We start from the raw sequence: 21,619 nt of genomic DNA, 5'->3' as shown, positions 1-21,619 counted from the left end.
CTCAGTTTGAATCCACCCGTTTTTTATTAAAACTAGACCTAAAGATTACGAAAGGGTAACTACTAGTTATTGCATTCTAGAATGGGACTGGGAAACTTAAGCTCGCGGGCCGGACTCAGCTTGCCAACGAAAATTTTACCCTCGACTTATTTTTAGGTTGTAAATTTCTGGTACAAATCAATTGAGCATTTTAATTTTTTTTTTTCTAACGTGCTCTTAAATATACTAATCAGAAGTGCATCAAATTATTATTTCATTGCAATTTTAAACAGTTTCTAAAGTTTTTATGTTACAATTTTTCAAAATTATCTGGCTCGCTGAGGATTTTCTTGTTAAGTCTGGTTAACTATAGACCTATTCTGGTAAATCTGTCCCGCCTACTAGTCAAGTTGCTCACCCCTATTCTAGAGTTTAGAAAAAAAAAATTATTAGAAAAGAACTGTAAACAGGATTGTTTTGAAGTCCATTAATTAGGTAATTTTTAAGATTAATAATATAAAATCGCTTAACAAAGACTGTTTTATTAAAAAAGTTTATTTGAACTTTACTATTATATAAAAAACAGAATTTATATACAATATTTATTTAAATTAGACATCAAGGCATAGTAAAATGTGTCATTGAGTTCGGTTATTTCCCTTTACCTTGTGCAAAAAACTTATACGTTTTGTATTCTTTTAAAAAGTTATAACCGCGTTAACAAAGTATTATATTTTTAATGAGGTGCATAAAACAGTTCTAGTTTCTAGCAATCAAAACTTTAACGAAATTTTTAAGCTATGCAAACTAGTCTTACTTTATGTGATAAAATATTTGTTTATGAGTAAAATATATTTTAGAAATAGTATTTGAATACTCTAAACAACTCAATTTACCCGTTAACAATTTATTATCAAAACTTAGCCTATATACTATTTTAAGTTAAAAGTAGATAAGGATCCACCTTGTTTTTCCAAGTTGATGTTATTTTGTAGAGTTTTACCTTAGCTTTGAGGCAGTTTCCTACTTAAAAAAATTTAAAGTGGTTTTTGAGATATAAGCGATCAAATTCGGGAGTTCAATAAGTTCGTTATGGAAAACACAAATGCAAAAAAAAGACTATATATTTAAAAATATACCTTTTATTTCATACTTTGGCTTATCTTATACAGTAATCTCATTACTTAGATTAAAATATTTAGATGTAGGCAATTAATAAAATTGATAAATTCACATTTTATTTGAAACTTTAAGTCCTATAATTCAAAGTTTTTAAAACAATTTAAAGAATGCTCCCTGAAAGTTTACGGCCGATTGCTTATAAAATAAAGAACAAATATTTTCTCAGGATTTTTTTATAAAATTGCCGACGAAAAAAATGCAGTCCATACGTTTGTGTTAAATAGTTTCTTACAAAAAAGAATATATCTTAAAAGTTTAACAAAATTTGTAAATTCTATAAAAACTGACTATAGTTGTTATTTTAAGCTTTCATGTTGATTAAATTTTAGTTTTTGTAAGAAAAAAGCCCATACCTTCATATGCCCTTAATAAATATAAAGAAATTTAAATTTAGTAGAACAGTTATATCTTACACTAGTGTTTTCACAGTGCTAGTTGAAAATAGATATTTAAACAAACTTTTATTTTGTCAAATCATTGTAGACCGTCAGTATTGTTTGCTTAAGCCGATCTGCTTAAGTTTGATTTAGTAATTATTAATAAATTAAAATAAATAAAAGTCATTGTAAAAAAAAACCAAATTTAATTACCTATAAATTACTTCTTTAAAACAAAGTATGCTTTCTGTTAGCTAAATAATCACCTATTGGTATTTTGCAATATAAAATCTCTTACTAAAATTTTATTTCTTTTCATAAAAGTTTAGAAAAATAAAAATCTTTTATTCACAGAAACATTTATTTCATTTAAATTCAATCTTGGTTTCTGAAATATTTAAATACATATTACAAGACAAATCTATTCCAAAATTAAGTTTAATTTACACTTTATATGTTAGAAAGATGATCACTAAATACATAATTTGAAAATCTCTAATGCAAATAAAAAAGGCAAATACTATAAATTCTAAGAATTAAAAAATGCATCCAAACAAACTTTCTATTTTGGAAAACACTCTACTGAATAGAAACAAACACTCTTTTCTATAAAATATTTTTGGAAAACATGCTGCATAAAAGTAGAGCTGTTAATTGTTCATTTGTACTTTATTAATAATAAGAAATTCGATTTTATTAAAATATTTGATGTATTAATGTTTTTAATGGTTTTTTATTAATAATTCTAAAACAACATAAATTCAAGAAAAAAACATGATTTTTTATTTTTTAAAATTAATTCAACATATTGAAAAAATTGTTATGTGTGTTACATGCAAATTACATTTTTATGCAATAGTCAGTGATTAGAAAAAGGGAGAAATAAGCCAAAGTAGGCTCTTGTGTGATCTTAGTGGCATCTCAACGGCAAGATATTATTTTCGATTTAAGTTTTGACTGCACTTAACTTTTCACGTCAACTTTCTGCACCTTATCTGCATCTAGTGGCGATTTCAAGCCGCATATGGAATCCGGTATTGCGAGCAAATTGGAATTTTTTTCTTCTTCATCTTGTGGCAGACGTTCCGCCTTCTGCTTGCGATCTTCTGCTGATTGGTTTTGATTGAAAACAAAGGATTGAGGCTGTAATGGAGAATTGAGGTTGATCAGATCGACCGCAATCTCCTGACTATCCTCGTTGCTTTCAGCTGAAATTAAACAAGGTTGTTAAGTATTCAGTTAACTCTCCACTATAAAACAACTTTTCAACAGTCCAAAGAGACAAATTAAGTTCAAACCTTTGAAAAAAAAAAAATATCATGTGTGTAATTATATACCTTAGAAATCTACAGTTGTTTGTTTACCAAAAACCTTCCTGGCTAACGAAGTTTATAAACAATAAAACTGGTTAATTTTAGTACAGTGCTTATTCATTTATCCGGACGCTCACTTATCCGGACTGTTCAGTCAGAAGAATATTCAAAAAAAATTTCAATATTAAACTTTAACATTTTTGTGTGATACAAATATTTAAGCTCTTATGCTGTAAGAAAATTTAGAGTGATTTTATAAATTCTACAATTTTGTTTATTATTATGACGTAATAATAATACTAAAAGTTACATTCTATATTTGTTTAAAACTAGCTTAATTATAATTAATCTGTAAGCATGTAAAGTAATTCAGTTTAGAATTTTTTTATTTAATCAATTAATTTTTTTAATTTATATTTTCTCTTAAACAAAAATTAATCTTTTTTCAAAATTAATAGTTAGGGCAGTTGGGACTACAAATGATAAATTTTATTTGCTTGACCCTCAAAAAACGTATATAGTTATAGAGGGTTAGTAAATCCAATTTTTTTCTACCTAAAAATTTTTTTTTTTTTGTAAAAAAACATCAGTCTCAAACTCTACCCCTTGCAACGATAAACGTTTTCTGGGGAGACTATGACCTTTTTGAGGTTGATTACTAATCAGATACCTCTAAAATTAATCGGTAAAGTTTTCTACTTTTTTATGCAGTAGTATAACAGTTTAATATTTTTTACCATAAAAAGTTCTATTGTACAGTGCTTATTCACTTATCGGGACACGTTGGGCAAGATTTTTCTGTAAACATGTCCAGATAACCAAAAAAATAACCAAAAAATAAATAATTAATCTAAAATTTAGCTTTTATTGTTTATTATTTTTTTATATATTACTCACAATTACTATTTATTTGTTTTTATTATAACACTTTTATAATGCATTGCATTATATGCAGCAGTTGTATTATTAAATGAAAAAATTGATTGTTTGTACTTATACGAATTTTTGGTTATCCGGACATGTTTACAGAAAAATCTTGCCCAACGTGTCCGGATAAGTGAATAAGCACTGTACAATAGAACTTTTTATGGTAAAAAATATTAAACTGTTATACTACTGCATAAAAAAGTAGAAAACTATACCGATTAATTTTAGAGGTATCTGTTTAGTAAAAGGTCATAGTATATATTTTTACTGTGGATTGTTTAGGCTTTTTACCTTGTGTTAATTTTTATTATACATACGTTAAATATAAAATTAATCATTTACTTATTTTCTTTTGATTCGTAAAAGGCAAAAAGGTCAAAAAAATTAAAGTTTTTATGTTTAATAGAAACAGTTTTGATTTATTTCAAATATAAATTCCTTAGTTTCGAAGTTGTTTTTTAACCTTATTAAAAATTTTCACTTTTTATTACCATATGAGCTCTCATTATTATCAGTGAAAAGTATTTAGTAACTAAAATAAAACTCTACAAAAAAATCAACTTTAAAATTTTTTTATTTAACTTATTATATATTTACTTCTAACTGATTTAACTTGCTGTTATAGAAGAAATATGTAGTGAAAATAAAACCGCAAAAAATGTTCAAAAAAATTTTACTTAAAAAACAAGTAAATAAAGTAAATTTTCATCAAACTGTAAAACTACTTTTTAGTTGAATATTGCTGAATGTAGCATAAAAAAATTAAGTTAAAAGATACCTTAATAATAATTAATTTTATAAATATTTAAGTAACACAACTTGGAACTTTTCTAAATACACAGTTAATTACACATTAACAAAATATTTAAATCTTATTATTCATTTAAAAAATACCTTGCTCTTCCAACTCCAGTTGTTGCAGTTGTGACAAAAGTTGTTCGTGTTTTTCCAGCGCAAATTTAATTAAACTTTCGGTTTCTGACATTTCGTCTACTGTTTCGTTCAACGAGATCGTAAAACTCGAGTTTGCATCACTGTAGAAGAAAAATTATTTAAATAAATAAATTAAAAGTTTATGGTAGTTGATAAAAACAACTTCAACCTTACACTTGATAATACTTAACATAATTGTCCGGTGTAAGTTTACTGAGATCTTATTCCAAGAATAAAACCGTAAAAAGTTTATTGTTCAAGAAAGTTCTTGACAGTTTTGGCATGTTTTATTTACTTTACAACTTTGAACTTAATTAAAGTTTAATTTTTTAATAAATATATAATTTTTTGAATTCAATTACACCAAGTTCAAGTTATAAATATGGCCTTGACTTAATGAAATAGTTTTTAAACGTAACGTTTTACGTGTGCAACACGTACTTTGTTGTGACTTGTGCCTTGTTAGACAAAAAGTGTATACACTTATAAAAGTTATATTTGTAATATTCACAAGCTTATGCGTTTTTATAAAAAGAAAGTAAATGCAAAAAATATATTTCTTACTTTGGTCTATAAAAGTGTATCCAAAAAAATGCAACAATTTTAAACTAAATTGTATGTTGTATAAAACTTTTAATAAGTTCGGAAACCACTGGTTTTGATACTATCGAGTTAAAAAAAACCAGCAAACTTTCTCTAAAAACCATGTTTTATAAGAAATATTAGAAAATAAATCTTAAAAATATTTATGAAAAAAATTTTGGTACTTATTTGCTAAATTATATTGTTTTAAAATATAATGTAGATATGAAATATTATCTTTTAAATCTCTTAGAAATAAACTCAGTAATAAAATAAGCTTACACAAAGTTTGTACGATAGCAATCAAATGATTATTAAATTCAAATCGTTGCTTTAGCATTGCGTATTTATAAAAACCCGTTTCAAATCCCATAGTTAAAAATGATGAATAATAAACAATCAAAATTTTGAATCTACCAAAAGATTTTATTTCAGCTTGAAAAATGTTATTTTTGGCAAAAAATTGAGCAGTTTTATCTCATTACAGATTAATAGGAATTGTTAAAACTATTAGATCATTGATAAGTTATAGAGCTGAAAACCTTTACAGTTTATTTATAAATTTCTCCCGATGCAAAACTTAAACGAAACATTGAAACTAATAGATTGCTTATTGAAAACATAACTATTTGAAGTACTTTCAGTTACGACTTACCAATATAACTTCTAAGCTAAATGAAACTTAATAAGAAAGCTTATTTCGTGATATATAGTACAATTAAAAATTTTTGCTTATAACTTATTTTAGTTTTTTTTTTTCATTTTTGCTAAGATTTTTACAGATGAATCGTACACAAAAGTACTTTTAATAATTATTAAATATGTACTTTGTTGCTTTAAAAATTTCATTTGAAAACTTGTAACTGCTGTAAACTAAAAAAAAACACTAACCTAACAGCTCTTACAATCTTAAAGTCAGAACTTTCTTCACTTTGTGTCGAAGTGAAACTCAACTGCAAATTTTCCAGAGTTTTTTCAGCGGCAGGCAATGTGGAGTTGGTGTGGTGAACGGAGGGGTGCGCTTTGTACTTGCCGCAGTTGCCGCCTTTTAGATTGACTATTTGTATTTTGCAAGAAGTAAATCTGCCAATTTAAAAAAAATTACAGTTTTATTTTTTTAAATGTTTTGTAAATAAAGGTAGTTTCTGATAAGGACCTAATCATAAGAAAAAACTCTACACATATTCATTACATATATATGAAAAATAAATATGAGAATAAAAGACTTGTTTCGTAATTAGCGTCAAGTTAGCTAAGATATATTAATCAAAATAATTTTAAATATATTTCTTACATAAAAAAAAGTAAGAATACTTGATATTTAGGCGTCGGCTGCAGTTCTAAGGTCGCTTCTGATTGGCTAATAATTTACTTACTTTTATTTTAAGTTTTAGGCAATAAAATTTTTTTTTCAGTTTATTTTTTTTCAGTTTGTGTAAGGTGGGTTAGAGATAAGGGTATAAATGTTCTTAATATTCTACTGTACCATCACTTAACCTAATTTGCAAAATGTTATGAATGAAAAACTTCCAAAACCTTACAACTGCAGCCGACCCGATATTTTGTTCTAAAACCTATTTTTAACATTATTTACCAGGAAGTTATACGTAAAAATACAAGTCTTTATATTTCATAATGATTCATAAAACGGTATAATAACATGCTGTTTATTACGTTGAAAAACATAAATGACATTAATAGTGTTTTTGTAAAATATTATGATTAAAAATGATAAAACAAGTAAACAACATCGTAATAAATCATAGAGGTCATAAATTTGTGCAAACAATCAACAAATTTCAAATTAATACAAAAATTAGTAGTACGAAAATAAATTTAGTTTTTTATTTTAGAGAAGGAATGTGAATTTAAATACCAATAATAACGGTTTTACCCAACTTAGTCAACCGTTAATAGCTATTTTTGCATATAATTAAATAAAACAACAATTGGTTGTTATTCAATTATATATTTCACCCAGCATAATAGACCAATGATATGTTAAATACACTTGTTTAATGAGTAATTTATGCAGCATGGCTAAGTATTTAAATTTTACTTATTTTTGTTGTTTGTCTTTCTCGAATTAAAGTATGTATTTATTGATAATTTCTGATTAATTTACATTTATAAATCATATTCTACTTTTTTGTAATTATTTTATTTTGGAACACGTTGCAATAGATCTGTTACAACACTTGAATTTTAATCTTTTATCAACATTTTTGATAATAAATTATTATCAAAATATTGACCTATGTCGTACTTTAAATATTTACAAAATTTGAAAACTTAAAAGATTTGTAGTATACAATAAACATAAATATTTAGGCTTATCATAAATTTATGTTTTATAGTTTATTATGTTACAAAAAGAGATGAGCATTATAAGTAGTAAATTTAATTTAATAGCTCATATTTTCATTGTTGTTGAAAAACTAAGAAGAAAATACTTACTTTTTGTATATCTTTTCATCAACACTAAGCATTAAATAAAATTAAATTAGAACTACTATATTTATTCTTTATAAGTTAGAATAATATATATTAATAAAAAATGTTGCACTAAACTGTTTTAAATGTTTAATAAATTGATTTATCTATTAAACCTTATAATAGCCTATTGGATTACCATAGCATTAGTTTTAATAAATACTTATGTTTCTTTACAAATTATGAAAATTAAATGCAAGTCATAATGAGCACGCGTGTAGTTTTAGTTGCTAGGTAAAAACTGTTAATACTTATGTTTATAAATAGAAATATTAAAAGGTTATACTCAAATTAACTTTACAAAACGACCAAAAAGCTTTAATAAGTTAAAATAATTATTATAAACTTCTCTGTAAAACTTCATACTAACAAATATTTTTTAAGAGTGAACTAAATAATATACTTTGTCAGTTCATAAAATATTTTTACAACCTTATCTTTTAATGAAACTGATATACAAAAACAAGTTTAAAAAGATTCAAAATGCTGTTCGTATATTTTCTAATAATGGCCTATACTTAATAAACAACTTACACAACCGCTGTAAAATAATATTGATATAAAATAACTTTACTGTAAATAAAATTTATCAAAATTTCAAACTTAAATTTACATTTGTAGCTAATATATTAGCATTATTATAAATACTGTTTCCAGCTAGTTAAACTAAAAAAAACTCAATTTTAACGCCATCAAGAAAATTAAAAGTGAAAAAAAGGTTTTTCCGTGTTATTTATTATATAACTAATTGATACACACATACAAAATTTAATTCTGATATCTTTAGATAAGTGTTTTACTATCTATCAATTAGGGCTACTAAAGATTTTTAGAATTAAAGTATCAAAGTTACAACGATAGTGCTAAATTTATATTTATGAATCTTAATAAATAGATCTTTTTGAAAAAAATCAATCACTTTTTTAATTTCTCATTAGGTATTTCACACACGATACAAGTTTTTGTGCAAAAAGTTATTTTTAGGGTACGTGTTATAAAGTTGTACACAATACAGAGTTAAAAAAAATTTTTTTTTTTGGTTTCTAATTAATTTCAATATTATTAAACATCTCATTACTACACCGAGCGGATATATCAATGATAGTCAAAATTGAAATTGATAAAAGTAAACTGATATAATAAAGATGCATTGTTTAGCTACAATAAGTACTCAAATTACATAAATTGCTTTGTTTTAAATTATGAGATGATTCTCAAAATTTAAAATGCACAGCAAGCTACTAAAGGTAAATTTCTATGCATAAAGTTTAGCGTGTATGTTCTTTATAACAAAGTTTGTCATTGTAGTAATCAAATAATTTATAACAAATATATTTTGGAAAATAATTTTAGACACATTATCCTTGTATAAAAGAAATTTTACTACTTATCAAAACTTTTGTGAACAGTTAGATAAACTTTACGCCTACACTTTTAACACTTTAGTATAACTTCAACATGTTATCTCTTTATCAATTATTATGTTTTTAAACTACGTGCAATCTAACTTTATTACTCACTAAACTGTGCACACTTTTATGAATAATAACGTTAACAAAAAAATTAAATAAAGAAATTACATGTTAGTTTTAAACATAAGTGTTTGAAGTATATACAAAACCTTTTTATATTACTATTGTTTCTGTAAGATATAAAATACTTGTTGATTGTAAAAAAAGTTTCTAAAGAGTAGTGATAAACTTTATTTCTAATAAACAAACTTTAATTTTTTTAGAGGGAATACTATATCTTTTTCATCTATTTTATTACAAAATTACTAACCATACTAATATATATTTGTAAACAGATAAAAAATAACCTTGTGTCATTTAAACGAAAGGCACAAAAATTCCAAGAATGATTCGAATAGTGGGGCATGTTACTGTTCTGACTGATTAGTATAGTTACAAAATTACCTTGGTATGATCCGTTGCTTAACCTTGTTGATAACTTTCTATGAATGCACTGTAATTTTTTTGATGTAAAATTAATTTAGTTAACAATTTTAATGTATTTAAATTGAAAACATTATTTTATAACAATTACACTCATATTTTAATGATTACACAAAATCAATGTCAATAGCTAAAGCAAAAACCATACATTAGAAAGTGTTTTACAAACAGCCATCACTTAAAAATATAAATAGTTGTTTCATATTCCTTTACTGGTTGCTTAACTTGAAACTAATAAAGCATTTATTTAAAAAAAGCTTATAAAAAATACAAGCAGTAACTTTTTTTAAATTGAGTTACTAGTTTCTAGTTTTTATATTGTTACTCCTTTCAGACCATGTAAACCAATTATACCATATTAACAAACGTTTACACAAACTGTGTAATCTTGTATGTTTTGAGTTATGGCAGAGTTACTCAAAAGAGCTGTAGCTTGTAGGAAGAAGATTGAAAACATATAATAATTTCAAATTTTATGATTTCAATATGTTTAATATTTCATAAAGCTGACTAACATAATAGTTGGAAAAAATATATATTGCTTCCACTTTATGAAGATATAGTTTTATGCATAAAACTAATAATTCTTTTGAAAATTTGCACATTCTTTATAATGAATAAACATATTCAAATTATATAAAAAGAATTTTTTTGTTTTACAGAGTATTTGAATACTAAGGGCATATCGGGGGTAACACCCTTTTTTGGTTTTTGATCTTAGTTTATATAGTTTTTAGTAAGCTACAAAATGCTTTTTACAGTTTAAAAAAATTCAAAATATTTTTTGAGATATAACCGGTCAAAGTCGGAGGCAATAATAGGTTCCTTATGGGAGGCACAAACTAATAGGCTAAAATAGACTATTTCACTAAAAATCTATCTTCTCCTACGTTTTATGAGATAACTGCCTCAAATTTTTAAGAAATGTTCCTTGATATATTTAGAAAATTCTGTCACAAGAAATAAAAAAAATATTAAAAATAAAAATTTTATATAAATAATAAACAAAAAAAAAACATTTTTTTTTTGTTTTTTTATTACATAATTTTTATTTTTTAATTTTTTTTAATTCTGTTCCGACAGAATTTTTTAAATATTGCAAGGGTGTGTGTGTGTGTGACAATATTTTTAACTCATTGCAAAAAATATCGAATATTTTCCAGAAAATTTTAGAACAAATGTGTAGAGTTGGATGTATTTTATAAATATGCCAAGGTGGTTCTAGTTTATAAACCAGGTAAAATAAAACATTTTAATATCTATAGACCTATCTTAGTTGCAATTTATAAATCAGGTAAAAAAATAACTATAGGCCTATCAGCAGTATTTATTAATTAAATGAATAAATTAATGAGTTAAAAATAATTGTCGATCAAATTATGTACTGCATAAGAGACAACATTGACTATGAAAAAAATGTTAAAAGATTGTTAATAACTTAATTGGAGCTAATAAAAAATAATTGTTTAATTGCACTGTGTTAATAGACTTGGCAAGTTTTAATACTATCAATCACTCTTATATAAAAAATATTATAATATAAAAGGCACAATGTTTAATTTTTTAGTTATTTCGATAAAAGTCATTCTATAACGAAAAAAAAGCTGCTAAGCCTAAAATAAATCCTGTGTATATTTATCTGGACTTTTGTTTAGATATAAGGTTGTTTCTTATACACATAAAATATATACTTTTTACCACTGTGTTAATTTGAGATTATTTTTGATGGTTAAATTTCTGTTGTATGTGAATAGTGTAATTAATAAGGAGCTAAGTAAAGTTAATAACTTTCGGAGTGATAATAAGACTTTTATAAACTATTCTGTGACAAAACATTTGCTTTATAAAAAAAATATTTTTTGATTTAGGTTTATGATAAATTTACACTAGCTTTTTTATTGAATAAAGTGAAAGTTTTCAAATATTTAGGTATTGATTTGGATGACACATTCAAGGTTCCTCAAATCAAAGCTTTCGTTTGTTTTGCGTAATTTAAAACTTTGGATAAAAATACTTGTAAGATAGATTGATATAAGTTTTTAGGTGCCTTTGCAGGCGCCTGTAATCTGGCTGCTTAGAGGTTTAACAATTTACTATAGAGAAGCCAATAGAAAGTATAAAAATAACTATTAGACATATTATTCTATATATACAACAGTTATTGCATATTAGCTTGAGGTGGTGGTGCTACTAATACTTGAAGCCAAGTGTTTGTATGCAGAAAATAGTTTTGATACATATCTTTCTTGTGCTAGTTCTGACACCAACAAATTCTGATACTAGTCTAATGAAATTGAATGAGATTTTTTCTTTACAAGTTTGATGCATAGTACTTTGACTGGACTTTATACTAACAGCAGTAAATTAACACTCGTTTTTATATGCATTGTACAGCACAAAATGTTAAAAAGGAATAATTTTTAAATTGAAAGACCTAGAACAAGACTAAACAACGCAAACTGACAAAAATTTTGAAAGTTAAAAAAGTTAAACTTAAACAAGATTTAATTAATTTCTTTAACTGTATTCTGAAACTGTACTAATAATTTAACTATTTTGATCAAATCAAAGAAAATGGATCAAATGATACTTTCATTGCATCTTTCAACATCAATAGCCTATTTACTAAAGATACCTTTAAGAGGTGATTCAAATTTACATTTTGTATAAATGGATAAACCAACAACTAGCAAGACAATTTCGTTAAACAACTGAATTATCAACCAGAGGTGTACATTTTTAATTTAATACACAAATTAATTCCCAACATGTTGGTATTGCCAATAGGTTACACTTAAAGTTAACTTTGGAAAGCATTTTTTATTTTTATTTTTTTTGAAACAAAGGTCATCTTTATAAGTTGGTATTTCAGATATGTTGATAGTTATTTCATAATGGAATTTAAAAGATATGAATGATTATATAATGTTCTAAAAGAAGCTCACCAGTCAAAAAAAATACAATTAAAAAATTAATGATGAAATAGTTTTTCATAGTCAAATAACAGAACAAACAACTGTTATCTTTTGTTTTCAATAAAAAAAATAATATAAAACTATTTGAATCATCATAAAAAATGTATTATGAATAAAAAAGTATATTAATTAAAAAACTGTGCCACAGCGCACATAAAATATGCTCTAAGAAAGTTTTATCCAATAAAATAAGTAAAATTAGAATACTAAAAATGATAAAATGGTAAACAGAACAATTACAACCTAACTTATGATTTTAAACACACTAAGTGATCTTGGCTAAAAACATTTTTGCACTGTACGACTTCAAAATGCTTTATTACCAAATATTGTTTTAAAAGGTAACAAGACACTTTTTACAAAGTGTTACTAAAGAGTTTACTTGTTTTAAAGGTATAAGAAATTTTACTATATTTTTATTATTAAGTAAAAATTTTATGTAAATATGTAAAACATTACTTGAAAATTTTAAAAACTGCAAAATAAAATTTTCTGTTTAAGTGTTAGTTTTATTACCTTAAATAAATTTAAACATTAATAAAATTTTTAATTTAAATAAACTGCAAAATAAATTTTCATTAGTTCGTTTAATTGTGAAGTTTACATATTTCAAGTAAATTTTGTGTTTAATTGCAATAACTTAAACAATTTTTTTTTGTAAAACTTCTGATTTGCAATTAATTATTTATTTTGAATCAATACTTAATTTTAATCCAAAAATGTTTCTTTAAAAGGTATAAATATGTTTAAAATATATATTTATACCTTTGTATATAAGTATAAATATATACTTATATAATACATATACATAAGTATAAGTGAGTATAAATCTATATATAGACAAGTATATATAAAAGGTGCAAAAGTTTAAAAATTTTGATAATATAAATTGTAGATAACTTTTAAATTGCCAAAGTTGTTTGAACAAAAACTAAATACAAAAAAACTGGCTATAAATCATATTAAGTATTGGAATTTTATAATCTGAAAATTGTCAATCATTATTAATAATATAAGTTTTCATACAACATTTCATTTTAACTTTTAACAAAATAAGTTTAAATGCAACTCAACTATAAAATAATTTAAAAATATTTGTTTAGTAAAAGAAAATTAGGAGTCAATACTACTCACTTTAGAAAACTTTTTTTTTGTATGAGAAGTTGATTATAAATTTCTTATATTTGCACACATCTTGAAAAAAATTGATTCATTTAAAACACCTTGCTTTTAAGCAACATAATCAAAACGTTTACCTTCTCTTTCATGGATAACTTAAGATCAGGTCTTCTACAAAACTTGTACCAGCCAATCACGTGGTTTTCATTTAATAATGGTTGCAGTTGACCATTCTCAGTAAAAATTGATTTGATAATTGAAGTTGTTGATTCAATGATGTTATTAACAGCTACAAAATAAATATATAGTAATAGTTAAAATTTTTAAATATAGTTTTTGTAAATTAAATACACATTCTTGATTTGTTTCCTTTTTAATTTATATTATTTACTTAACCAAAAACTAAAAAAACCATGTTTAAACGCAACTAGCTAGCTGAAATATTAATTTTCCATCAACAACTTTTTTTCATAAAGACTATAAGGAAATGATAGAGAAAAATTTATAAGAACTAAAGCAAATACTTTAAATATACTTTTACAAATGTTAAAATAGTTAAGCAAAGACAATATTTCAGTTATCATTGGACTTATAAAAGATATATATATACACATCATAATGATCCTTAATTATGTAAAATGAAATGAAATAAATTATTAGCTGCATTTAATGTCCAAATAATATATTGAAAACTAAATTACCTTAAACTAAACTGTTAATAACTATAATACCTTACGTTACCACTGCAAAGTTACTAGTTTTTACAGCAATCCAAAAATAACTTTAGTCTATTATGAAAGCTATAAAATTGTGTTTTTAATGCTATTTATATTCATTTTAAACGTTAATAAATTTTACATTGATGAACAATTAGAAAATTAAATCCTGATAAGTTTGACTAAATTTTCAAGTTTGTTATAAAACTAATTTTTTAAAGTGTGACATTGTAAAAATTAAATATTAAGGTTTTTATAAGATATAATAAAACAATATATCATGGTCACTTTTTCTGCTTAAACTTTTGATAAGCTGGCTTTTTTAGGTTATTAAAAATTTTCAATCTCGAATCAATAACTGTAGTTGTAAACATAAAGTATTAAAAAAAAATGTTTTAAATATATTTTATAAATATTAGCATTGATAAAAATATTAAAACAAATAATTTTCAAACTATTAAAAAACAAATGTCAGCATTCTAAATCCAAAATATACAACAAAATTTCCTGAGAAGTTTGATCTAATATGATTTAAGAAATATTAAAAACTAAAAACAAACTAATAAAACCAAAAAAAAAAACAGTTAAAATTACCAAGTTTTCAGTTTTATAAGAAGATATTGTAAAATAGATGAATAAAAAATAATAAAAAATAGAAGATAATAAAAATTAAATCAAAAGCTAGGACTAAAACCAAACAACAAATAGATAATTCAAAATTCAGGTTAAAAAACAAATAAAAACTCACAAATTATTTCATCTGTATGTGTACTGTCTCCTGCATCAGTTATACATCTAGACTCTTCAACATTAGCTTCACCTAAAAGATATCCTTCACATTGACCTGGAGACTTCGCAGTTTTCTGAAGCAACATTGATAAACATGGTGAAGGAATTCTAACCTTTGTTGTCATTCTTTTTTGCAGATATCAATTAAGTTTAACTGCTGACAAGTATCTATTCATAAAAACTATTTGTTTATATTTTATTTTAAACAATAGTACAAAAATTCATAGAAAAACACCTAACCAGAAAAACATCTTTGTATAACTTAAATTAAGTGTATGATAACAAACTTCCAGAGAAACTAATTTATCCCATTTTCTCATAGTTTTTTTATTTTATTGAACATGAAAAAATTAACGCTTAAATATTTCAGCCAAAGGATCTGTCGTAAAGAAGACATTTCAGTGTTTAAGCTACACACAAACTTCAGCACAGATAATATCAGGTGTATCTAGAATTTAGATACATCTTTCTTATTAACCGAAATGTTTTTTCATGCATCAGGTGACACTTGACATGTCCTAGAACCAAATATTAAGAGCGCTTTTTTGTCGTTCAATAAACTAGTAAGTTATTAAAGCTATAACAGTAACTTTTGTTTGGTTTGAATTTATCTCAGAAAAAGGTGAACATGTTTCTTAATTTGTTAATTAGAAATGGCCCGTTTGAAAAGTTGGTCGTTTTTGCAAATTTTTATGGGTGGATGGATCTGTAACTCCAAAAGATTTGTTACTAAAAGTATTAGTTTTAAATTTAAAGTGTAAAATAGTAATAAGTTTTAAAAACAAATCATGCAAAAATAAAATAAAAATAGAAAGTTTAAAAAGTTGTAACTTGTACTTTTGAGTAAATAATCAGACTTATAACTAATTTTAAAACATATTTACATATCATCGTAACTAAAATGAAATAGTCCTCGTATTCAGAGGAAATATCTTTGCAAGAAACTTAACAGTGCACACTTAGAAGTTCTTACTGATAAAAAATATTTTGTACTGAAATGCATTTACATAGTTTTACTGATAATGCTAACTTCTTAGGTACGCACTTTCTGTTTAGTGAGCAGTTTTATGCTGTGTTCATAATGAGTAATGAAGAAGAAAAATTCTGTAAAAATTATACAGTGATACTGCGATAAGTATAAAGCAACTGCAAATTATAAGATTTATAAATATATTTTTCACAACAATTAAAAATTAAATAAATTTACTTACAGTAAAATAGATTTAGTTGCGACCATAGTTACCATAATTTAAGCTTCTATAAGTCTGACGGTTTAAAATGATTTTTTTTTTTTTTAAATTAGGCTGTATTTTGTATTTTCTGCATAATATTTCATTTATTTTAGTAAACTGTAATACAGTTTTTTGTTTCTGAATGAACTAGTTATTATCTTTTGTTTTATTTATTTTACATGATGGATAATAAGTATTTTTCGACGATATATTGAACTTTTTTACGTGATTTTATGTTTAATACTGTTTTTAATACTTTAACTATAGTTGTAGTAATTAAGTAATATATTGAGAAAACAAAGACTTTGTTTTAAGAATATTGCAAATACAATTAATTTTTTTTATCAAATAAAAAAAACATTAGATAAGAGTTATTTTATTTAGTTAAATTTCTAGTAGCTACAATACAAGCTATTGTAACTTTACCTTATGAAAACAGAAATAAAAGCAGAGAATATTCAAATAACTATTATATATTTCAGTTTTTCATTGGTAGAACTTACAAAGATTGTTTTTTTGTTTAACAACTTTTAAAATAGACTACTTTCTTCGTAGTAAAAAAGCTTTCTACTATGTGATCGCTAAGTAAATTAAACTAATAACTTGTCTATCCTCTTTTGATACTCTACAAGTAATTTTTCAATTATTTTATATTTCTGTACAGTAGATCGCACAAAAAAAGCTTTTTTAAACTAAATGGTTGAGTATAAACTTTTATAATAAATAAATACTATTGTTTGGTTTTGTTTGTATGTATCAGTATATCAAGTACAAAATCTTATTAAGAACTATTAAAAAATCTATTATAATTAGAATAAAACCATTATAAAAGGTTTATGAATTTTTTTTTAAGTTTCTGTGCACTATAACAAAATATATGTCCGTGCAAAATACTGTATTTCATTACTTTGAAACCACTGTTTTAAAAATTTCCTTAGAATTTAGTATTTTAATAGACCAAGAAAGAACGAAGTAATTTTTTATGTTTAAATTTGTAGGACTTTTTTAATATATCTAGTTCAGAAAAAAGTTTGAATATATTTTTCTCGAGCAAGAGATAAGCTAACCCAACCAAATAGTTTTGCTACATTTAAACACAGTTTGGAAATTTTTGTTGACTACCGAAAAAACATACTAACTACCTTTGTTTTGTTAAGCTTAGAATTTTCGGTATCTGTTCTATTTAAAACGATTGCCAATGACAGTACATACCTTGCTAAAACTTTAACAACACTAGTATACTATCAGTAGTTACAAAACATATAAACTAATACAGTAAAATTACTAAAAGAGTATAAAATATACAGAATACTGATAACCGAACGTAATAAGCTCGTTTAAATATTGAATTTTCACAAACTACCAACTCATATCTTTTTTCAATAAAAATTATTTAAATTTTTAAGGTGCTAATAACTAGAGGTTGCTCAAATCAACTGATTAGTCTTCTTTTTATATTTCCGTAGACCTACTTGATTTATTATTGAATGGTTTTGACTGTCATTAACTTTATAAAACTTACTATTATATTAGAATGTCTAAATTTAAATTCAGTTTGTGTGAAAGATAACTTTAAAAAGTTTTTTAAGTATTAAGTATGTTTGTAACTTCAAGTTAGTTGGCATAAGTTTTTAAGAGTTTATACATATAGTTGGCTAAAGTTTTGAGTGGAAAAGTTTTTTGTTTACTTTAGAAAATAAAAAACTTTATTATGAAAATTTAAAATATCATACTGACAAACGATAAAAATATATATATATAGTTGAACCATTTTTCTCAACTTTTCTTTGTTATTATTTTTGTTTTATTTCTTAAATAAGTTTCTTAAATTTAAAAAAATGTACTGTAAATATAACAAGGTCGTATAATTAAAAAATTATTAAAAACTAAAACGTTTGTTAGAAAAAAAAATTGCAAATAAATTAGTAAGTTTGTCTATAAAAAAATAAACTATAGAAACTCTGTTGTATAAAAATTTGCTACAAAAAATTATAAGAAACTGAAATCAAAAAAACTTATAATTTTCAAAACAAGTTAAACATCAAGTAGTAAAACTACTTTTTTATTAACAATAGAAGTTTAATAACGCGTTTAAGAAGATTATTATATGAATAAATAAAAAATGTTTGAAACAGTTTTTTTGAGATGAAGAGCTATTAATGTCATGAAAACGAACATTCTTTTATACTCATATACTAAAAAACTTTTGTTTGTAGTAATATAACTTTTTATAGTTTCTGGAAGCTCCAATGACAAAAATCAGCACCAACAGCAGCAGTACTGGTACAGCAATTATAGGTTTTACGACATTGAAACTCCTTGTTTGGCTATCAGCCATCGATCCTTTTTTAAGGTTGATCACTTTTCTTTTTCTATGCGGTAGCGTGATTTTTATTCTGTTTGGTTCCGTTGTGTAAGTAGTTTGTTGCACTGTAGATGAGATTTCGTCTTCACGGTCAGAGCATTTGGAATATATGTTATTTTTTGTTTCATTTTTATTTCCTATATCTCTAAAATTGAATTTAAAAGTTTGTATTTTATTAGTTATAATATAACATAAAAGTATATAATTATTTAATGTCCTTAATTTCTTAAAAAATATAAATATTTTATTTAGGAAAATGAGACTGAATGAAACAAACGAAGATTGTCTTACTAAGATTACAACATAAAAAAAGAGTGATAAATGAAGTTAATCTTTCTAAAAATAATAATCAGCAATAATTTGTTAAAGTAAAAATCAAGCTTTATTTAAAAAATAGTTTTAAGAAAACATCTATTATATTTCTACAAAGGTAGACTGACCAAAACACAATCTAAATATAATACTAGTCTAATTTTACAACAGCTCTAAAACATTTATTTTTATTTTAAGTATTAATTATATAAAAAACAAATGGTGATTACATGCATTGAGGAGGTTGATCGAGTGAGGAGTGAGAGCAGTAAGTGTTGTTGAACTCCTCGCAAAAGTCAACGTTGCTACAAGCAGATACACAGGTAACTCCGACAAGTGACGGCTTCTCTATGCATTTTCCGTACGGATAGCAAAGTCTCAACCAACACAACGGTGCAACTTTTAATTTATACTAAGTTTTAAGTTTAATGGCCTCTATTTACTTTAAACAAGATAATATGCTGTAAGTTATAACAAAGAATTTTTAGCCTATACACAAAAAAAGGTTTATTTAATATCTAACAGGGGCGTCGCGTGGGGTGGCACAATGGAGCTGCAGCCCCACCTATTCAAAAAAAAAAACAAGAAAAAAGAAAAATTTCCCTTTGTTTCAGTTTTCCTGCTTTTTTTCATTGAACTTAACCATAAATTTGTTAGTTTTTCAAATTTTACATTCAATTTTCAAATATTCGTTAGATCGCTGGCGCTGCAAGCTAAAACTGTGTGCGCTGCATTTTAAACATATACAAACTTTCTATACAAAATGTTGTTGAAAAGCTTATTTTTAGAGCTGCATTCAATGCAGCGCTATGTGAATTAAACTGAATATAAAGAATATAGTGAATATGAATACACTGTTAATTAGTTTTTGAACATTATACATTGAAATAACTACTAAATGTAAACAACTTGAATACAGTGAAAGTAAAGTTTAGTATTTAAGATGATAGTCGATAGTGGAAGATCAAAACCCAGTGGTCGACACATATACAAAAAAAAACTATACAAGCCAAAAGTTCTAATAAGTTTTTTAAGGACTATATTAAAAAAATTTCAAAACTCAATAAATTTGTGTGTGTTTTATTGATAATTCTTTAAAAAATGTTCATTAAGATTTTACTTTTATATATCATAATTTTTTATTCCAGATTACCTTAAAGTATAAGAAATCAAAGGCTACCTATCTTATTTACATAAAATAATTAAATTTCTTTTTAATATAACTAATTTTGTTTTTTAATAATTTTAGTATTGAAATAAGCAATACGTAGCTAACAAGTTACATGCAAGTTTTAAATGTAACTGCCTTATATTGATAATAAAATGTGCATAAAAAATTAAAATTTTATATTTGAGATCTACAACCTAAAGTTTTCTCAACTTAGTGTAAAAATATTTAGAACAATATCATGATGAAAAATATTAAAAAAAATATTTTAAAGTAAAAAATACTCAAAAATTAAAAATTCTGTTCTTAAAAAATAAAAAATATTAATTATTTTGTTAAAAAACTTTGCTAACAATTGCTGATAAATATTGAAAAGGTAAGATTAGTGAAATAGTTTTTTTTTTTATGTAAAATTCCTTACATAAAGTTGTTGCCTTATTTTTATTTTAAGCATTTATGTGATTATGATCAAAATAACAAAAACATTTTTTAAAGAACTATGATACCACTCCATGATTTCTGTATGGTTTTCATGAAATTTAAATTGATATTAATGCATAAATTTATACAGCTTGAGCTACATTTGTAAATTTTTAAGTAAACTATAAATTGTTTTGAATTGAATTTTGACATATAGTTAAGTAAAGTTGGAGAGTACTAAAATTTTATAATGAGAGGGAAGTACAAACTGACTTAACAAAAAAAAACTAACTGTTTATCTTTAATTTGATTTTTTAGGCAAATACATTAAAGTTTTTAGATAAACTTACTTACACAACAAAATACAATTCTCATAGTTAAACTTATATCAATTTGAATTAAAACTAACAAGTTTCATCTATTTATTTTAAATGAAAAAACTGTTTAATATAAAGTATATAGAAAGTTTGTTAAGGACATAGGGGGTCTATCATTTTATATAACAAAAATTAGCATTAGAAATTATATGAAAGCGTTACTTATATATTACAAGATACTTTATTTATAAAAAATGTTAGCTTTGAAATATCAGTACCTTGTAAAAATTTTCACAAATAGTTTAACACGAGCATAATTAATTTTTTAGGTAATTTTAAAAATAATAACATGCAAACTACAAATTATAGTGAATGGACTGTGGATCAGCTTAAACGCCTTGATATAAATGCTTTGTCTGAAGTTGAAAAGCTCAAGTTAAAAAACAGCAGACCAACACCAGATAT

At 24.3% G+C, this 21,619-nt stretch overlaps 1 protein-coding gene across 1 annotated transcript; it reads right to left on the bottom strand.

Annotated features, from left to right (window-relative positions):
* Window positions 1-2,098: 2,098 nt before the first annotated feature.
* Window positions 2,099-15,507, bottom strand: LOC145845032 (uncharacterized). The gene is made up of 6 exons (XM_082952455.1): window positions 15,300-15,507; window positions 13,973-14,124; window positions 9,606-9,751; window positions 6,185-6,376; window positions 4,673-4,812; window positions 2,099-2,746 (listed from the first exon to the last, which is right to left on the bottom strand). Exons 1-6 carry the CDS (start codon window positions 15,463-15,465, stop codon window positions 2,502-2,504), a joined length of 1,041 nt encoding a protein of 346 aa, XP_082808581.1. The 5' UTR covers window positions 15,466-15,507; the 3' UTR covers window positions 2,099-2,501.
* Between the last annotated feature and the right edge of the window lie 6,112 nt (window positions 15,508-21,619).

The sequence above is a fragment of the Thalia democratica genome, chromosome 1 (assembly GCF_965202585.1).
Source record: "Thalia democratica chromosome 1, ktThaDemo2.hap1.1, whole genome shotgun sequence".
NCBI classification, from domain to species: domain Eukaryota; kingdom Metazoa; phylum Chordata; class Thaliacea; order Salpida; family Salpidae; genus Thalia; species Thalia democratica.
Note: the sequence above shows the minus strand (reverse complement) of the source record. Positions and strands in the feature narration are given on the sequence as shown.

Excerpts from the sequence above, each read along its gene's own strand:
- LOC145845032 (XM_082952455.1), bottom strand. The coding sequence starts at position 15,465 with ATGACAACAAAGGTTAGAATTCCTTCACCATGTTTATCAATGTTGCTT. Across the intron at positions 14,125-15,299 it reads ACATACAGATGAAATAATTT|CTGTTAATAACATCATTGAA; the intron begins GTGAGTTTTTAT and ends TTTATTTTGTAG. Across the intron at positions 2,747-4,672 it reads ACTGGAGTTGGAAGAGCAAG|CTGAAAGCAACGAGGATAGT; the intron begins GTATTTTTTAAA and ends GTTTAATTTCAG.